Below are 18,067 nucleotides of genomic sequence, written 5' to 3' on the forward strand. Positions count from 1 at the left end.
TTCATTTATTGTTTTTACACTGAAACACATTTAAGTATATGTTTATTCGTAGACATGCTAATGCACAATAATAAATATCATGAATATTTAATGACATCAATGAGTAACTCTTGAAAACTCGTCAAACTACATGTTTGATTTGAAGAAAACAACAAAAACAGCAAGCCTTGCGGCTAAGTGTGTACAGTAAATTGTTTAAGATATCGTTCGAGAACGAAGGAATTTAGCTCGATTTACTTATGTTGATCTTAGAGAATCTCGGGAAAATGTATCTGTTAGGGCTCTATTAAATGTTTAAAATAGTTTTTAAAAAAAAAGATTTATCAAGTTCCGATATCATATACATATATGTGTTTTTAGATATTAAATTGATTTTTTATAATATTTATGATATTTTTCACATATTTACGCCTGCGTTTGCATTTCCGCTTCTAAAATATGTTGTTTATGTTGATCTTGCCTAAGTCTCGAACGAATTCAATGGGCGGCATCTAAAAGATCTATATCTGCTAAATAGCTGCCTGTGTGAGTTGCTTGGGATTTATAAATGTATATATATATATATATATATATATATATCTTAATGCTTCTTTCTCTTAGTTGGCGAGCTGTTCACATAATAACTGTTAATACATTTAAGAATATACTAATATATGAAGATTTTGATTATTTAATGCTTTACTTTGTATATCCTTTCAGTTAAGAAGCTTGTTCGCACAAATATCAATACATGAATATATACGTGCTGTTCAAAAACACTGTTTTCCACACTCAAAAAACGAACATTTAGATAGATTCGGAGCTAAATACAATCTGGTGCCTGCTGCTATATGGAAAATTAATAAATATCTTGGTATATCTTGGTTATCTTGTAGCTTAAAAAACGCATCTTTTCATTTAGCATTTAAGTGTTTTGTTTTTTCTGTTTAGGTCTCTGGTTGAACTGTTGCATTTTTATGCATTTTGTTTGGCAACAGCAAAATGTATCCAAATATTCTAACTGAAAATCTTCTTCTTTTTTTTGTTTTCTTGTTTGTGTTATATAAGTGTGTCTATATATATTTTGAATCAAATATTTGATTTGCTAGTTCAGCAAAATTTCTTTGGTTTTTTTTTTTTAGGTTTTTTAGTATCTTTGTAGTTTTCTTTTTTAACGCACACAAAAGGACGTTAAGAAATGTTTCTTTTGGCTTAGGTGATTGGGTGATTCGGTGCTTAGGTGCTTAGGTGCTTTAGCCAATCGCTTATAGCCCAATCTCGCGCATGGCCCTATACAAGCAGGGATTCTTCAAGCACTCACGCGGTCCCAACTGTCGTCCCGGGGTGCCACGCAATATCATCAGCACGGATCGAGCAGATGCTTGGCAATCGTTGCTGCTGCCACAGATTGTGTCCGCTTCGGCCAGATACTGATAGTCGCAGGCCACCTGTGAGGCGCCCTATACCAAAAAGAAGAAAAAGAGATCCCGAAAATATTTGTACGGAAATCAATTATAGTTTTGATTGTTCACAACTTACACAGAGATAACAAATTTGATGGACGCCACAAAGGGGCATTAGCTCCTGGTTGAGATCACCAGAGATTAGATCAACGCTGCGACAACGCTCTGCCATGGATTCAATAATGGGACACTGATTGGAGCCAATGATGTAGTTCTTATTGCCCAGATAGGCATCGTTGAGCGTCTCGTAGGGTGCGCTGTTCATGCTCAATGCTTCCTCCATGGTATTGGGCTGCTCCGGATATCTCATATAGCCGCTGCGCTTTTTCTTCGACTGCTGCGGATTGCTGTCATCTCTGGCAAGTGAGTGTATAAGTAGTAAGGTCCAAATTTGAATGAGCTGCACTTACTCTGCCTGATCCTCGGCCTGCTCCTTCTTGACGCTAAATCGCTTCTTGGCTGGCCAGCGCTCATCCAATGAGTTCTCCTCCGATTCCGGTTCGATGACATTGCGCAATAGATGGTTCTCAGCATCGACCGACTGGCGTAGCTTGTCCAGTGCACGACGCATCTTCTCCAGACTGTACGCAGTGGCTAGTCGGGAAAGGACATGCTCCTTCAGCTTGCGTATCTCATCCTGATTCTTGATGCCCTCATGCGCGCCTGTATACTTGATGGTCTCATCAATGATGAAATCCTCTATGGATTGCAACTTCTTGTCCATGCTCTCCAGCTTCTCTGGATCAATGTCTCGTTTCTTCTTTTGCATCTCTTCGTTCTGATCATCATCATTGTTGCTATCGTCATCAGTGCTACGCTTCTTTGATTCGCCACTGAAATAATTGAACCAAGAGATAAATTAATTTTATTCTTTTAATAAAGAAAAATACAATAATTATCCGAATGCATTTGAAATTGCTATTCCAATATTTGGCTGCTGTTATTTGAATGTTCCACTTACTCGGACAACTGCTCAGATTTCTTTTTGCGATCGAGTCCAAAGTATTGGGACCAGTCGATGGATTTCTTGGCGCGCAGCATCAGATGACCGACACTTGGGCCATGCATATGCTTGGAGCTGGCGGCGCGTTTCTTCTTGCGTCGCTTCTCGCCCGCATCGCCCTCGCCCTCGCCGTCGTTCTCACCCTCCTCATCCTCGTCAAATTCATCATGATCATCCTCGTCGGAGCTTTCCTCACCCTCGCCCTCGCCATCGTGCTCATCATGCTCGCCATATTCCTCGTCAGAGTGATGCTCGCTGCGCTTGCGATGGTGTCCACCATGTCCGTGCATTACCATCTCACCAGTGCCGGCTGCCTTTGGTGGCGTTTGCGTTTGAGCCTCCTTCGCGACTCCATTGGTGACATTCACGCGCTGAAAGTTGATCTCCAGACGCATATCACCCAAAGCTGTGGCCGTGGCTGCCGTTTCTGGTAGATGTGTTGTGGGCGCCGGCTTTAGCTGCTCCTCTGTTGAACGTTTCTTCTTCTCCTCGGACTGCTGCTGCTCAACAGGCTTGCCAAACAACTCGCTCAACTCCTGGGCCACTCGCTCGTCAGTCTTGGCCAATGGAGATTCACCCGCTGCCCGCTTCGCTACAGGGAAGCGCTTCTTCTTGTCACTATTATAGGGCAGCCAGGGCAGCACCGGATACGAGCGTTTCTTCTGCATTAGCAGATAATATGGTGGCATGCGCATACGTTTCTTCTGCTCGAAGAGCTGCTGCTCCTCCAGCTCCTCATCTCCATTGTGGTTGTTGTTGTTAGCGTTGGTGTTTAGCTCGTTCTCTTGCTGCTGATACTTTTCCCACAGCTGACGCAATGCGGCCTTGTAACGCTCCTGTCGCTCATGCTCGCTGGCCTCCTCAATCTCGCGCAGAAACTGCTCCGTCAGCTCACTGTGCGTTGGCTCACCAGCACCGAGATTCTCACGTTCACGGAATGCAGATACAGCGCCCGGACCTGTCTCTGCAATACACCAAAGTTTGTGTCATGACTTTGACCTTATAACACTAAATCACTTGTGAGGCGACAGGTTGCTCTAACGGGCAGCAAGGCATCCAGGCAAACTTGTGCCTTGACTACATAATCAAATTACGCATATGTAAATAATATACTCTGTACGCAAAAATGTCTAAAAGGGGTATAATGCAGATGTGCTAATATTAAGAAAGGGCTTTTATATGTGTATATGTATTTATATGATTTTTACACACATTTAAAATCGCATGAAGTTTATACTATGCACTCACTCAAAAAGGTTTCCTTTTTAGGTGGAATACACACAATTTTCAGTTATAACGAATTAAAAAAAAAAATCCATATTTTTCATAAAATTCTTTATTAAATAGTAAAAAAGCTAAATGCATTTTTATGTTGTGCTACTAGATATGTGCTTGATAAACAGTTTTAACAGGTGAACTCAAATGTAATAAATTTTGAATCGTTCCATGAGAAGAATAAGTTGATATTTTTAAGCTGACATTTAATGCACGAGGTTTTATACCATATGAAAAAGTCTCTAAGTGAGTTAATCTCGTCTAGAAAACACTAACTTGCTTGTGTGTTGAGTATGTATGTGTGTGTGTTTGTATACGACTTATAGGCACGCATCAAGTTGTTGGCGACCTTTCAAGCACAGACGCACAGCCTCGCAGCCATTAAATCAAATGACAGGAAGACAGGCAGGAAGCTTGGACTCGCTTCCAGCTCGTTGCATTTATCATCCGAATAAGAGTTGAGCCAAAGTCCAAAATCCACACACACACACACACACTCAAAAACCAAACTCCCACATAAAAGCTCAAGTTAATCCGAGCTAAGTGGTTTTAGCTTGAAAGCGAGAAAAGCATTGTTATCCCAATCCATTTTGGGGCACTCAAGTGGACACACATCTAGTATGTATGCATGTATGTGTGTGGAATATGCCCAATGCCAAAATCACTGTGGTTAGATGTGTTACTAGAGTGGTTAGTTACTCACCGTATTGCTGCTCGTCACGTTCCCTAAAGGGCGACGATGAGCGCTTACGCTTCTCATCCACAAATAGATTACTGGGATTCGTTTGCTGCTGCTCGCGTTCATCATCGAACTCATAACCACTGAATGGGGGTCCGCCTAGGTCTGTCCCATAGTTCTCATTCTCGCGCTCTAAGTATTTGGCAAGTGCTTTATTTATTCTATGGCGATTCCGATTCTTATACTTGTTGCCGGTGCCGGTGCCAAATAAATCGCTATCTGCAATTGTGCACAGAGAAACAGAAAAACCAGAACAAAAAAAAAAAAAAAACACGTGAAATGTGAAAATTAAGTGTACATGATGCGGGGAGCAAAGAGTGTGGGTTATTCTCTATGTGTGTGTGAGTGTGTGTGTGTTTGTGTAGTGAGGGGGCGACAGGCACGTGCTCTGTTACATGCGGGTCTCAGCTGATGTTGCGTCTATCTGTCTATCTGCCTACTCGCTCTTTCTCTCTCTTTCACTATTAGTTACAGATTGGCTTTCAGCTTTCCTGCAGCTGACAAACGTCCTGCCCTGCCCAGCCTTCCCCTGCCCTGCCCTACCCTGCGGTACTCTGTCCTGCCTGGTTCTGGCCTGACCTTTCAGAATAACGTGCTTCAGCCACGTAATTGTGCTTTTGACTTAAATTTTAAGAATGCCATCACATAAGTCTCAAATCAAATATCTGGTTGCACAAAACCTGGCATTATTTTATATAATATTTATTGTGTAATGAAAAATTAAGGTTTAGAGTGAATAAATTCATACATTAAATACTCAGACGTGAGCTTCATTAAAGTCACAATAATAATTGTTGGCCTTACTTCAATTAAGATTTATAATTGAATATAAATAAGAGATTTTTCTTTATATTTATATATATATGTATCTTTCTCTGAAATTGCTCTCTCAATCTTCTATTTCAAACTCGCTCGTTCTTCTTCAGTTACAATCGTTATCAGTTACTCTCTCCAAATTATTTTTACTTTCGAATTCTGTATTGCTCCTGTTGCTTTCCCTACAACTTTCGCTTCTTTTTTATGTTATTTTTCTAGAACATCATCTTTTTTTACTCTTACATTTTCTTATACAGAAGTTAGCATCATAAAAGAAACATAAATGCTTATGCATAATATAAATAAAGTTATTTAGTAAAGTGAATCTCTGCTCTTGCTTTTCTATATGTGTGCAATTCAAATATTGTGTTCTATATAAACAGTAAATGCATTGAATATTAATTCATTAGTGCTGCTAAAGAGTCTCAATTGGATTAAATTGGCGTGATCAATTAATAGAGGATTAATAAATTAGTGCTTAACAAGTGCAGTTTCCTTATGTCCAAATCCTCTCAAATAGTCACTTTATAAATCCCAGTAGTCTATTTCCCAGCTCAAAGGCAATGCCCATTATTCAACTGTTTAACCAAGTACCATTCAGGTGTTCAGTTGAACAGCCCTCAATTGCAGCAGCTGGCAGTAAATAGTCCAAGCGCTGTCAATGCCACACTTACCTTCGTCCCAATCGTCCAGTTGTTTCGCAGCAAAGTGGGCCGAGGGGGGCGGTGCATTCAATGGGTACTTGGCAGCCTCGCGACGATGCAGCTCATCGACTGCCGCCTGTAGTGAGTAGGCGGCGCGTTGTGGCGTCGCCTGGACTGAGGCCAGGACAATGGTGAAAAGACCCAGAAGGGCAACAACATCAACAAATTGGCCACCCATCGCAGCTGCTGCTTAAAACTTGTTTGCTGCTGGCTGAGATGCGTTCAAATGAGGCTGTGTTGGGTGGGTGGCATTAAAGAGCAAAAGGATAAGCGCATTAATAAAATGTTATGCACGGCACGTTTCACGTTTGCATAAGTCAGAAGAATCCCCAGGCAAACTTTTAATTACATTTACACCTTAAAGCTGGTGTGTGTTGTGCCAGATTTCAGATTTTTAGTACAGGTTCATTGTCGTTTGGCTGTAAGCAATTCATTATGCTCGTCTAATGAAGTGTATGACATTCCAAATGACTTTTGTACAGTGGTTAACCAAGGGCAAAGACTTACTAATTGGAATAACTCAGAAATCAGATGCCATGAAAACAAAATAACAAAATCAAGAAAAATTATTTAGTTCACTTTTGACTTTTACCCCATTTTAAGAGTTGCGCTTTGAAACTTGTATATGCAATACATTAAATTATGAAGTAATACATATTTCATGCTTTGAATTTTTAGCAATTCGAATTACATTTGGAAAGCTTGCCAAGTGCTCGAAATTTGCTAGGAACCAGAGTACATAAATATGTATAAGAGAATGTGTTTCGTGTGCTCTACAAATATATGCAATATGAGAATTTGTGTGGTATTTTGCGCATAGCTATGTAAATTGTGGAGCAGCACTCAAAGGCATTTCAATTATTTCCCCATCTGAACTACTAATGAACTGTTGACGCTATGGATTGCTGCCTGACTGACTGACTGACTGACTGACTGTCAGATCAATCAATGAAATTCCAATGTGTGTGAATATCTAAGCACGGAGCAGGTCTTGTCAGCATTCCTGCCAGTTGGCGTTTTTGACAATTATGTTCCTGCAGTAAAGATGCCAATGATGAACATTTCCGGCATGCTTTTTATTATGGCGCACATAAGTATGCTATGGCTGTCATTAGGAATGGAATGCGCACAGCAACAGCAAAAGCAAAAGCAAAAGCATCGAATTACGTGTACATGGCGTATGCGTAACATACAATTTACCACTTTACTGGCTCACGCCTTATGTTTTCTGCCTGTTGCTCTGCGGTCTCCTTATGCCAGCGAAGATAGGTTCATACACCCATAGTTTATCGAATATGTAAAACAAGCCATACACACACATCCAGCCCCCAGCAACATTTGCCTTTCATTTTGCGTTGGAGCCGCTGATAGCCATAGACTTGAAGCGCCATTAAATGTCAAGGCAGCTGCTATACGTTCCAGTTTGTATTCCACACACAACCCGTCGCCCCAAATCGTCTCGTCTGCCCTGCAGCTGTTGTTGTTTTTAGCTGCTGTCTTTTGTTATTGTTATTATTATAATAATATTATTGCTGCTTGGTTGCATCCGGTCTAAGCTGAATAAGTACGTATCTTCTACGTCTTAGACAGCAGAAATCTTCAGCTACCAAGTTCGCAGTAGCATAACATTAATTTAGTTTGTGTTTAAGCCCTTAAGGCAAAATAAATTAATAATCGTATAAAAAACTTGAATACAAAATTAATATATACGGAAATTAATTTTTCTTATGCTCCACAAAATGATTTCCGTTTCTCTATGCAAATCTATTTCAAATTCGATTTAGAGCCGCTTAAGTTTTAAATAAATGTGGGATACAGATTCAACTTTGAAACAATTAAAAGTTCACCATTAATTATAATGTCAAACTTGTACTGAGCAGAAGTATATTCTTCAACAAATTCAAAGCCTTAATTACTTAAACTTTGCTTGTTATTCTAAACAAATGCTTTAAAAGTTTGCTAATCATTTTGCGGTTACTGTTTTCCAACAATTTTCTTTTTTTGCAAGTTCTTTTAGGCGTAAGCGTAATATGAAAAAACAGATAAAAACTGAAGCTGTTGAATGTGACATCAATTGTGCCATCGACAGGACATAAGAGTATACATACATATTGTATAAGCATAAGTAATCGAGAAAAAGGACAAAATTGTTGCCTGTCTTGTTTTGTGCTGTCCATTAGTTGTCGCCTTTATATATATATATATATATATAAAGAGGATGTGACCGAGCCATCGTTGTGGTGCTGGGCAGGACATGCAAATTGGCTCATGCAGCAACAACATAATTACATTTTCATTTTTGGGGACCCAACGCATTTCCCAGGCAATCAAATTTTTGCGACAAATTCAATTGGTCGCTCAGATTGACTAGAATTATATACTAAGTGTATATATATGTATAATATAAATGTGTATATATGTATTTGGCCAGAGGCTGCTGGCGCTTGCAGATATGACTAATTAGGCGCCAAGCTGCTCTTCAATATTTAATTCACGGAACCTTTTCATTCGCCACACATTTTGGGGCCGCGCTTGTTACCCAACAGTTGAGTTCTTTGTGTGTGCGAGCTGTGTGATGACAGTGTCATAATATATTTAGAACCAGCGTCTTCGTAAAGGACAAAAGCGGCCTTTAATAATAAAGCCTATTATGAAACATTGAGACGTTGAGTGAGGCTCAAACTATACGCCATTCCCGCTGAATTATTGACACAACGCCCACGCTTACCACCAAACAAATCAATGGACGCCTTCAGCTCCTCTTGCGCGAATTTCCGACAACTGTTTCGTGAAAATTGCACTTTGCTTTCCTAACTTGTTTTTTCCGTCACTTTTCTTATGCTTTAATATTCACGCACACGGCAAAGCTGCCAAATTAAATATGTGTTGCAGTTGTTATTTCAGTTCTAGTTACGTTTTTATTTTGAGTTTATAACGGTGTGTGTCTGTGTGTGTGCGTGTATGTGTTATTTGACGACGGCAAATAAAAATGGTAGACACTTTTCACAACATGGCGTCACTCCTACGCCTTCTTTTGCTTCAAGGATAAGCGCTTGAACAACACTGCACCTGCCACAGTCAAGACGGAACCAAGAGTGACATCAAATGCGCGACGCTTCGTCAATTTATACTTTGCCAGCCAAGCACGAAAGGAAACGAACAATTCACACACACACATACACACACACACACATAAACAGTAGATATATGCTCAAAGTTCGCACGAAGCGACCACACCGAAGCGATGTACAGAGAGATAGAGAGAGAGAGAGAGAGAGAGAGAGAGAGAAGGAGAGCACCAAAGAGTATTTGCGAAGGGATAAGTGTATGCGTATGTAAAGCGACGAGTGGGCGAAGCTGTTGCTTGGAAAAAGCTCTTCTCTGCAGCTGTTATTGTTGCTTTTTGGTGTTATTTCAGACGGGTTGCTCGACTGCTTTCTTGTCGTATTTTACTCTTTCGAATTACCCACAGCAACAAAATTGCGATTGCATCTAAACAGATTCATTAAGGTGGAAAGAAACAAATTACTGTCTACACATCCACTTTGTGTGCTTCCCATCTTTGGCGTAGCATATACACTTATGTATGTGCAACCTTTTGAAGCAGAACTTTTAATGAAATCAAACTTATCAGCAGACATAAACTCATTAATTAGTCCAAACCTGAGTGCAGTGCAAAGGGCAGAACCAATAATTGCATTCTTTTATTGAGAATAGGACTAACTTATATAACTCATAGATTATTAGATTATCATGAGAAATTGTCAATTAATGATTGTATTTTCTCTAATTTAATCTTGCCCATAACTTTTTTCATTTTTGAAATCAATTTTTTCTTACTTATTTAGTTATAAAAGGTCTAAAGTATTATAATTTATTTATTTTGGCTCATCAAATGTTAAATCCATTTGTGGTTCATATATTGTTATGTCAAAAATGTAAGTCAATGGTAATATCATAAAACCCAAAAACTGAAAAATTCTTGATTTATATATATATATATATATGTATATATATACTTTGTTTGTCTCCTGCTGCCTTTAGTATAATACATGTTAAGAATTAAATTAAGAAACTATGCAAAAAAATTTAAAAGCTATAAATATGACACTTACCATATCCACAATAAATATCTTTTGCAAACTGAATAATATTACTGGAAAATATTTACACGAAAATGCAATTGACGCATCGAAAGCAAAATCACAGCTAGAACAGAACGATGCCAACGAGCAACTGAATTAAAGCTTTGAGTGCATTGCAGCTTGAGCTCGAATATTGCGCATGGGCAGGACTTAAGACGCACTGACTCTGAATGGAGTAGGTACATATGTACATAGGTAAGCATGGCAACAGAGCAGCTTTTTTGTCCCACCCCTGTTATTGTGCAAAACCGAACTGTTGCTTCGGGTGGTAGAGGCAGCAGCACCACCACCAGCTGTGCATCCACCCACCTGTTACATGAAATTCATTCGGCAATTACTTCCGCATTCGGGCCTTATGCGACTCCCGGACCTACAGAGCAGCAGCAGCTCAATGCTGCATTAGGCAACGATTGCACATATTTATGTCGTTGAGCCCTGGACAAATAACATCGTCCGGGCCCAAAATACATGCAACTTCATTATTCTATTTGACGTCAAATCTTGTTTAGCGTGTCTGCAAATACACACACGCATATCCTTTGCTGTCGTCAAGTGATTGCAGTCATCAGGAAGCTGTCCAAAAGTACACATTTAAAAGTCTCAACGGAATCTTTCTCTTTGTGGTCGTCAAATACAATAAAAATAAATAAATGGAGATTGTGCAGAATAAAGCAGTCACAATTAAAACTGGACAGACCAAAATTCCAAAAATGCACATACCAATTAAGTGCAGAAAATATTGTAAAAACTATTGTCGCGCACCGATATCAATTTTAAATAAAGTCAAAGCTCTAATTATTATTATCTAATTATTGCAGTAATTATAACAGCATACTGGGCCTTCGCAAATCGCCAATTACAAATCTGAAATAACAACCTTTCCAAATTCTGCTTAGCCCAAGCGGAAAAAAATAAAAGAATACAAAAAATGTCCAAAATGATTGATTCTGAAAACCGAATACTTACTAATTTAAAAATTAACGTTCTAAATATTTTAAATATACCATTGAAAATAGGTAAGGCTATACATTATGTCCATTTTACATCAAATAGATCTTTCATTAAATAAACACACTAAAAACAACACAAAACCCAGCGTATACCGACAAGCTTTCCAAAACATCAAAGAAATTAATTCAGATCATAGATTTATTTATACGGATGCATCGAAAACCATCAGTTACACAACATTCGCAATAACAACGGAAAATTCAGTTCTGAGATATGGTCTTCTTCCAGAATACTCATCGGTACAATCGGCCGAAATGATCGCCATTCACGAGGCCCTCTTATTAGTTTGCAGCTCCAATGCGAAGCACACAATTTGTTCAGACTGCCTTCACGCTCTTATCGCCATCTCAAATCGACAAAATTGGAATTATTATCCCAGAAGAATTCGAACCATTCTCGCCAAACACAACAATAAATTAAAATTAATGTGGGTCCCGGGACATACTAAAATAAAGGGCAACGAAATGGCGGATACAGCTGCCAAATTCGCATATTATCTGCCACTAGTCTGTACAAATAATTTCAATCAAAATGATATTTACCACTTTTATAGGAAAAACTTTCTAAAAATGCAAATTGAACAATAATCAAACTGTAAATCCTTGTAATATATTGAATATATTGAAATCGATGTTAATTAGAAATATTCACTAACACCTACTTAAACACTGTAAACCACTCGTATTGATTTAAGAGTTTGCGAAGATGGGTGCTCGAACAAAAAGCGAATTCAAGTTGATTTGTTTAATCGATATTTCCATTTTATTCAAAAAATTAAGATTTTGCTTGAAACAAACTCGAATTTATATGATTTAGTTCGTTGATATGGAAATTTATTAGTTAATAAACTCAAAAGTTGTGAAGGAAATCGAATATAATTATATTTAAATTTTGAGACTATGTTTTTTTAATAAAGTGCTATTGAATTTTTTCGATTTATATTATTATTAGTTAACATATTCAAATAGCGGAAGCTCCGCTGTTTCAGCTCGTGAAACGTTAATCTGGATGTGAGTGAGACTTTTGGATTTTTTGTTGCGGCGGCAGTTTTTTACTAAACAAGTTTTAATGAACCACAGCAGCTTAAATATGTCCTGTAAAACGTTGATGAGAATAATGTAGCCCATTTGCACGAGACCCATGACACTAACGCCAATAAACAAGGCCAGTGCACCGCCAAAGGATACTGCAAGGATGGTTGCAATCAGGTGTGTGAAACATTTCTCTAAGTACAAACAGTGCTTACCAATCAGATCCTCAAAGCTAAAGACCACATCTCGCCGGAAACGCACCTTGGGCGGTATCAGATCCCAACGGAAACTAGATGTGGCCGTTTCAATGCTCGTCGCCTCTTCGTTGCTCTTCATGCCCCAGGAGCTCTTCTTCACTGTCTGCATGGTGTACTCGATTTCGGTGCAGGTTGAGGGGCACTTGCAAATGTGTAACGCCCAAATGGGCCATTTAAAATCTAGCAGGCATTCGAAGCCAGCCGGATTACAGCTGGGCCCAGGCACAAACGGATAGAAGAAGGGCACACAATTGCACATTTCCAAAGACATAACTGCTCGACACCGAGCCAGACACAGTGATTTGCTGTATATCTGAAGGTTGAATGAACTTAAGGTCACTAATTATAAATTATAAATATGTATTTTGCGGGGGCATGCCTTGAGATTGGATGTTTCCTCATCATTGAAAACACACATGCGCTGTTCTACGCTTAATTCCCGCAGGTTCTTAGATGCTCTGCAAAAAGAGTGGAGTATCCAAATGAGAGTCACCATTCTGTTTTTGTGTGCTGCTACTTACACCGTCTCGAGCACCTTGAATGAGGCAGTTATCTCATCCGACTTGTGCAGCGCAACTATATTTGCTTCTGTTGCCGAAACCTCATACGGCGAGTGCACATCCAGCTGCATAAGGAATCAGATATACATATTTACATGTGATTACAAATTGAAAAATATCTGGGAATTTTTATAAAATATTGGTTAGAGTATTTTAACTTTAGATGGGGAAGGAATTTGCCTTGCCTAATTCAAGGAAAAAGCTGATGTAAGAATGGAAACATTTCTCTTAAGGAACATTATATATTTGCTTCATTTTTGTGATTGATAGCAAATATATTTAACAATGAAATGTTTCACATAAATATAATATAGGAGGCTTACCACGCCCGTGCTCTCATAGAGATCCATGCGTATATAGCACTGCTGCTTGCCAAACTGACAGGATAGCGGTGGAGGCAAGTCCTCAAACTGCACTGAAACTCTGAAACACACAAAAAAAAAACGTATTTTTTGTCTGTTTTATGATTTAGCACCTTAGCCAGATTTCGACATTCAAAACTCTCTATTTGATATATACATAAGTGCATGAATTCACTAATAATCTACTCACTCTTTGCCCAACACTGCCGACATGGGCGAGTTGATGGCATAGCAGGATCCGCGCTCCGTCATGACCATCTGGACATGCACTTTGAAGTTGGCATCAAAGCTGCTAATCACTTGATCGAATGGCCGATTTATGGCTAGTATTACATCATACAGATTTATATCATCGAACCGCTCGTCGCTGGAGAACTTGGTTATCTCAGCGTAGTTGCTGACAGTGGCATTTACCACGGCATAGAGAAAGTCCATGATGTAAAAGTAATCCTCATCGATTATGGACACGTTCCATTCCTCCTGTATCACCTCATTGGCCTTAAACGAATCGATATGGTCATAGTAGCATAGTGTCACCGCCGGCAGAGAACCGTTCCAACCACGATAGTCACGATCCACCGAAATGACCGTGGGCGAGGTAAAATATCGTGCTATCTGCATCTGGCTGAGCATATAGACCGTACAAATGCTGCCCAGCAGCACAATCATCCAGAGCAATCTTTAACAAATTTCCAAAGGGTTGCGAGTAAAGATTTATATATCGCTAGATGTGGAACGCTAAGAAAGATACTTCTTAATCGTGCCCATTGAGTATACATACAGATACAAATGCAGTCAAAATAATAAAAATATTTATTTCTGTTACGACACTTGGTTCAAATAGTCCCCAACAGAACATAAATACAAGAGAAAAAAAACTTTTAAATGATATATTAAAGAGTAAAAATCTCAAAGGAATCGAAGAGAATTTTAAAGGAAGGAACTATGAATAAATTTAAATTATATATTGTATGAAGTAGAAATACTATTAATATTCATTATAGCCATTTTCGTATATCTGTCTGTTTTTTATACAAGCAAGTCGCTCAGTTTTAAAATCTATCAATTTATGCACATGCTGTGCAAAAACCCATATTATTATGGGTTATGGTTACCGCTATTCAAATATAATGGTTACTCTTAAACTTAAACTTACCGCTCGGCAATGTGCAGTCCCCGATTCATCATTAGGCGCATGGCCAGCAAACTGGTCTCGGCACCCATCTGTTCCGTAATATCCCTCAATCGAGCGCCAACAGCACTGAGTATCCTCAGTAGGAAACATAAGATGATATACATTGTATGCTTAGTCCAAATAGCGGAGCGTTTGAGACAGCTCCGCACAGCCAAACGCGAACCCATCGTATTTCAAAATGAAAGTCAAAACAAGTAAACCTTTTTTTTATTGGAATATACATTTAGACAAATCCCATTAACGATTTATTGCCCAGATCCATTTGTATAAGGAATATAACAATGGCCATCAGAGCGTTGATAAACTGCCACAGAACAAAGGAAGCCTTCAATGATAATGTGATTGTATTTTGTACACGTAGGGGTTGCACTTACCCCTCCCACCGCAAGGGTGTCCAAATCGACAACGCCACAGACAGCCAAAGGTTGCGACATATTGGCCTGGAGCTGCACCAGAAAATGATTCACGACGCGTTCCAGGTGCGCATCACTTGCGTCCAGCTTATTGAGAAACAGGCACAGCTGGTGTTTCTGTAAATATATTATTAGAATCTTGCTACCACATTTGGTAACTCTAGATACTGGCTTCCCGATTTCTGGGAGCAGTATAACAGTGTGGGAGATGTATGGTTTTATCAATGTTATTGATGGATTAGGGCTCTAAATGTAATAAAGTTTATTATGTCATCAGTATTACTGTATATATACCATAAAAACTTGTTATAGCCATAATTTGGTCAAAATGACCCGCTATTTAAGGACCAGGACTTTTTGATCATGGTTTGATCTCTGGATAAATATTGCATTTAAAGTTGAAAGCGTGATTCTAGCTCGAAATTCATGAAAAATTGTATACTCAAACTATGCGTGTAGGGACGGATAACAACGAGTTATCCCTGCCTTTGATGCCTCACCTGCTCCGCTATGCGCTCATTGACTTTGAGGACAAACCAAACGCGTGAGCCGTGGAGGAGCAGCCAAAGCGAACGGTAGCTGTAGAGCACCCAGTCCTTCCATTTGGCCAGTTCCAGAAGGCGAAACATATTGAACATCTCGTAGGAGAAGCTCAGCAATGAGTTGGCAAAATTCAGCAGCAGTACCATCCCGAATCTATACAACAACATTGTTTGCACCTCCTCCAAAGCTACATAAACCAAACGCAACTGCTCCAATTTGAACTCAACTTCCGAGCATGATATAGTCCGGATACGGAGGCCATTTGGAGGCAACTGCAGCTGCGCCACGCGTTTGTTAAGCTGCATGTAAAGTAGAGAGAGAAATTGCTGCATCATCACATATTGCAGCAGGCACAAGCTGATCATAATGCTGGGCAGAACGTGGGCACCGAAGCTTGGGACAGCTAAAGGCCAATAGAAATGCAGCCAGGCACTGTCCACAATAGCGCATATCCCATTAAAGATGAGTACGACCAACAGCCAAAGCAGCACATGACTCCCAAAACGGGTATAGAGTTCTTCAGTCTCGCCAGCATTCTCAAAGAGATGCACCTGCTGGCGCTGCAGCTGAAACCAGAGCCGTCTGTAGAAATTGGCGCTGCGATAGACTCTAAGCGAAAAGGTGGCCGTCATGAACATGTTTGCTGGATACTCGGCAAAGTAGAACAACTTCTGTATGGTTAAGACTTTCTCGTGGAACTTCATGGTGATCATTCTGTTAATTGTAGCGGTCCACACGCACGCCAATAGCATCAGAGACCACACCAAGTGCACATAACGAAATCTCTCTGTGGGCGGCGACACGCCCATCCAGCGGCACAAAGTCATCAAGAGGCGTAGCCAGCTTGTGCCGCGAACTTTAACACTCGAACTGCCCATCTGAAGACTGTAACGAAAACTAACGACTGTAAATCACTTGGGGAAATTATTCAAGGATGATGATTAATGATATGCTATTGGCAGCTGTCAGGATACGCTTAATTGGGGCTAATTGAAAGGCTGGATGCACACTTGACGCCCAAACGACATGTTGAAGCTGAAGTTGAAGGAGGTGTCACGCAAGAATCGTCAGGTGGCTGCCTGGTGGCAGCCAGAAAACGCAGTAGCACTTCAGTGGCATCGGAAGAGGTTCGTCAACAAATAAAGTGTAAAATACCAATTACTAATAATGCAGAAGGCTTGTTTCACAATTATTTGATTCTAAATTGTAACTAATTCTTATTATGCAAATCTCTTCCAGTAATTGGGATCTAACACAACAGCTACACAAATCAAATGCGGAGCAACTGCGTCAGGAGTTGCACATTCTTCTTGTCACATGTGTGCTAGCAGGCAGTGCTCCATTTGGGGTATTCCCACGGTTTTCTGGTAGATTTTATGAAGTGGTACAGCATTGCTGGTTGTTAGCGTTATACGTTTGCCTGCTCTTCGCTACTTACTTGGAACATTCATATACGGCAGAAGTTTTAAATAATATTGAGCGTAACTTTTATATCTTTGAGTCTCTAGCATATCAAATACACTGGCCTTGCATTATGATACAGAGCTTGAGCTGGAAGCACAAGATTGAAGAGGTATTCGACACAATTGGACAGTTTGATTTGGCCAGTGGGTATATTGTGGAACGCTGGCACATTAGACGATTTGTATGCTATCAACTTATGTTTGTGCTGATCTTTACTGGCTGCAGCGTGCCCATCACTTTCTTGTCGAGTAATGGTAGTTTTTTGAGGTTTCTGACAAATACAAGCAGTTATGTGCTGCCCAACATCTTGAGTGGCATATCCTTTGTGCTCTACTATACTCTTTTGCAAGGTATTTATCTACGTCTGCATTGCTTGGTTGAATCCTTAGAAGTGGAGGTTAAGAGAGGTCCTTTGATTAGACGTGCTGCAATTCAGCAATTGCGTTGGCAACACATACGTCTCCTACACTTTACCAAAGTGGTTAATCAAACTTTTGAGGTTTCTGTGTTATTGATCTACGTAAGCTCTTTGATCAATTTCAACACAAACCTTTTTCTAATCTACAAGACCATTGAAAACCCTGATGGGGCGACTGGAATATGGTTCTCGTATACGAGCTTATGGCTATTACTGCAGATTGGCAAGATGTTCTATATTCTGTACTTCAACCACAACGTGCAGCAGGAGGTAAGCTGGTGCAATGTCCTTATACATAATATTATTGCGCAATATACTTTTACATAATATGATTTTTTATACACAACTTACAACTTAGCACACAAGCTGCCTAGCGTTGCTGATGAAGGTGCGCACAGATAGCGACGAATTGCTGGAAACTATCCACCATTTCATACTGCAGCTGCAAACAAATGTGCGGGCGCATGTTGCATGTGGCCTTTTCGAGATGGATTATAAGCTAATACCAGCGGTAAGTTGTAGTCACTATTTACATATAGCATGCAATATAAGTATATTAAGTATATATTTTAGCTGCTGATGACCACCGCCAGCTTGTTTATATTTCTACTGCAATATGACATAACGTTCAAGGCACTACACAGTGCAGCCAACGGTACAGCTATTTAAAATACGCGCGCTAAGTATAT

General features: G+C 39.7%; 4 protein-coding genes across 6 annotated transcripts; 1 reads left to right on the forward strand and 3 right to left on the reverse strand.

The window, feature by feature from the left end:
* Positions 1-358: 358 nt before the first annotated feature.
* Positions 359-10,149, reverse strand: LOC6560841 (histone-lysine N-methyltransferase, H3 lysine-79 specific). Of its 3 annotated transcripts, none has more exons than XM_032735022.2 (7): positions 10,095-10,149; positions 5,950-6,211; positions 4,424-4,678; positions 2,404-3,409; positions 1,853-2,275; positions 1,519-1,798; positions 359-1,439 (listed from the first exon to the last, which is right to left on the reverse strand). In XM_032735022.2, the coding sequence occupies exons 2-7, from the start codon at positions 6,155-6,157 to the stop codon at positions 1,245-1,247; spliced, it is 2,367 nt and encodes a 788-aa protein (XP_032590913.1). In that variant the 5' UTR covers positions 6,158-6,211; positions 10,095-10,149; the 3' UTR covers positions 359-1,244. The 3 variants fall into 3 exon arrangements, with proteins under 3 accessions (XP_032590913.1, XP_001986587.1, XP_032590914.1); XM_001986551.3 differs by lacking the exon at positions 10,095-10,149 and adding an exon at positions 8,708-9,079; XM_032735023.2 differs by lacking the exons at positions 4,424-4,678; positions 10,095-10,149 and adding an exon at positions 8,708-8,900.
* A 1,914-nt stretch (positions 10,150-12,063) lies between these two features.
* Positions 12,064-14,644, reverse strand: LOC6561023 (acid-sensing ion channel 5). The gene is made up of 7 exons (XM_032735670.1): positions 14,502-14,644; positions 13,536-14,024; positions 13,307-13,406; positions 12,945-13,048; positions 12,803-12,881; positions 12,382-12,736; positions 12,064-12,321 (listed from the first exon to the last, which is right to left on the reverse strand). Exons 1-7 carry the CDS (start codon positions 14,642-14,644, stop codon positions 12,083-12,085), a joined length of 1,509 nt encoding a protein of 502 aa, XP_032591561.1. The 3' UTR covers positions 12,064-12,082.
* A 119-nt stretch (positions 14,645-14,763) lies between these two features.
* On the reverse strand, positions 14,764-16,374 carry LOC6560923 (putative gustatory receptor 59e). The gene is made up of 3 exons (XM_001986553.2): positions 15,454-16,374; positions 14,915-15,070; positions 14,764-14,844 (listed from the first exon to the last, which is right to left on the reverse strand). The coding sequence occupies exons 1-3, from the start codon at positions 16,372-16,374 to the stop codon at positions 14,764-14,766; spliced, it is 1,158 nt and encodes a 385-aa protein (XP_001986589.2).
* A 148-nt stretch (positions 16,375-16,522) lies between these two features.
* Positions 16,523-18,065, forward strand: LOC6560924 (putative gustatory receptor 59f). The gene is made up of 5 exons (XM_032735672.1): positions 16,523-16,623; positions 16,736-16,844; positions 17,040-17,648; positions 17,737-17,889; positions 17,952-18,065. Exons 1-5 carry the CDS (start codon positions 16,523-16,525, stop codon positions 18,045-18,047), a joined length of 1,068 nt encoding a protein of 355 aa, XP_032591563.1. The 3' UTR covers positions 18,048-18,065.
* The last annotated feature ends 2 nt before the right edge of the window (positions 18,066-18,067 follow it).

The sequence above is a fragment of the Drosophila grimshawi genome, unplaced genomic scaffold, assembly GCF_018153295.1.
Source record: "Drosophila grimshawi isolate 15287-2541.00 unplaced genomic scaffold, ASM1815329v1 contig_1367, whole genome shotgun sequence".
Taxonomy (NCBI): Eukaryota; Metazoa; Arthropoda; class Insecta; order Diptera; family Drosophilidae; genus Drosophila; species Drosophila grimshawi.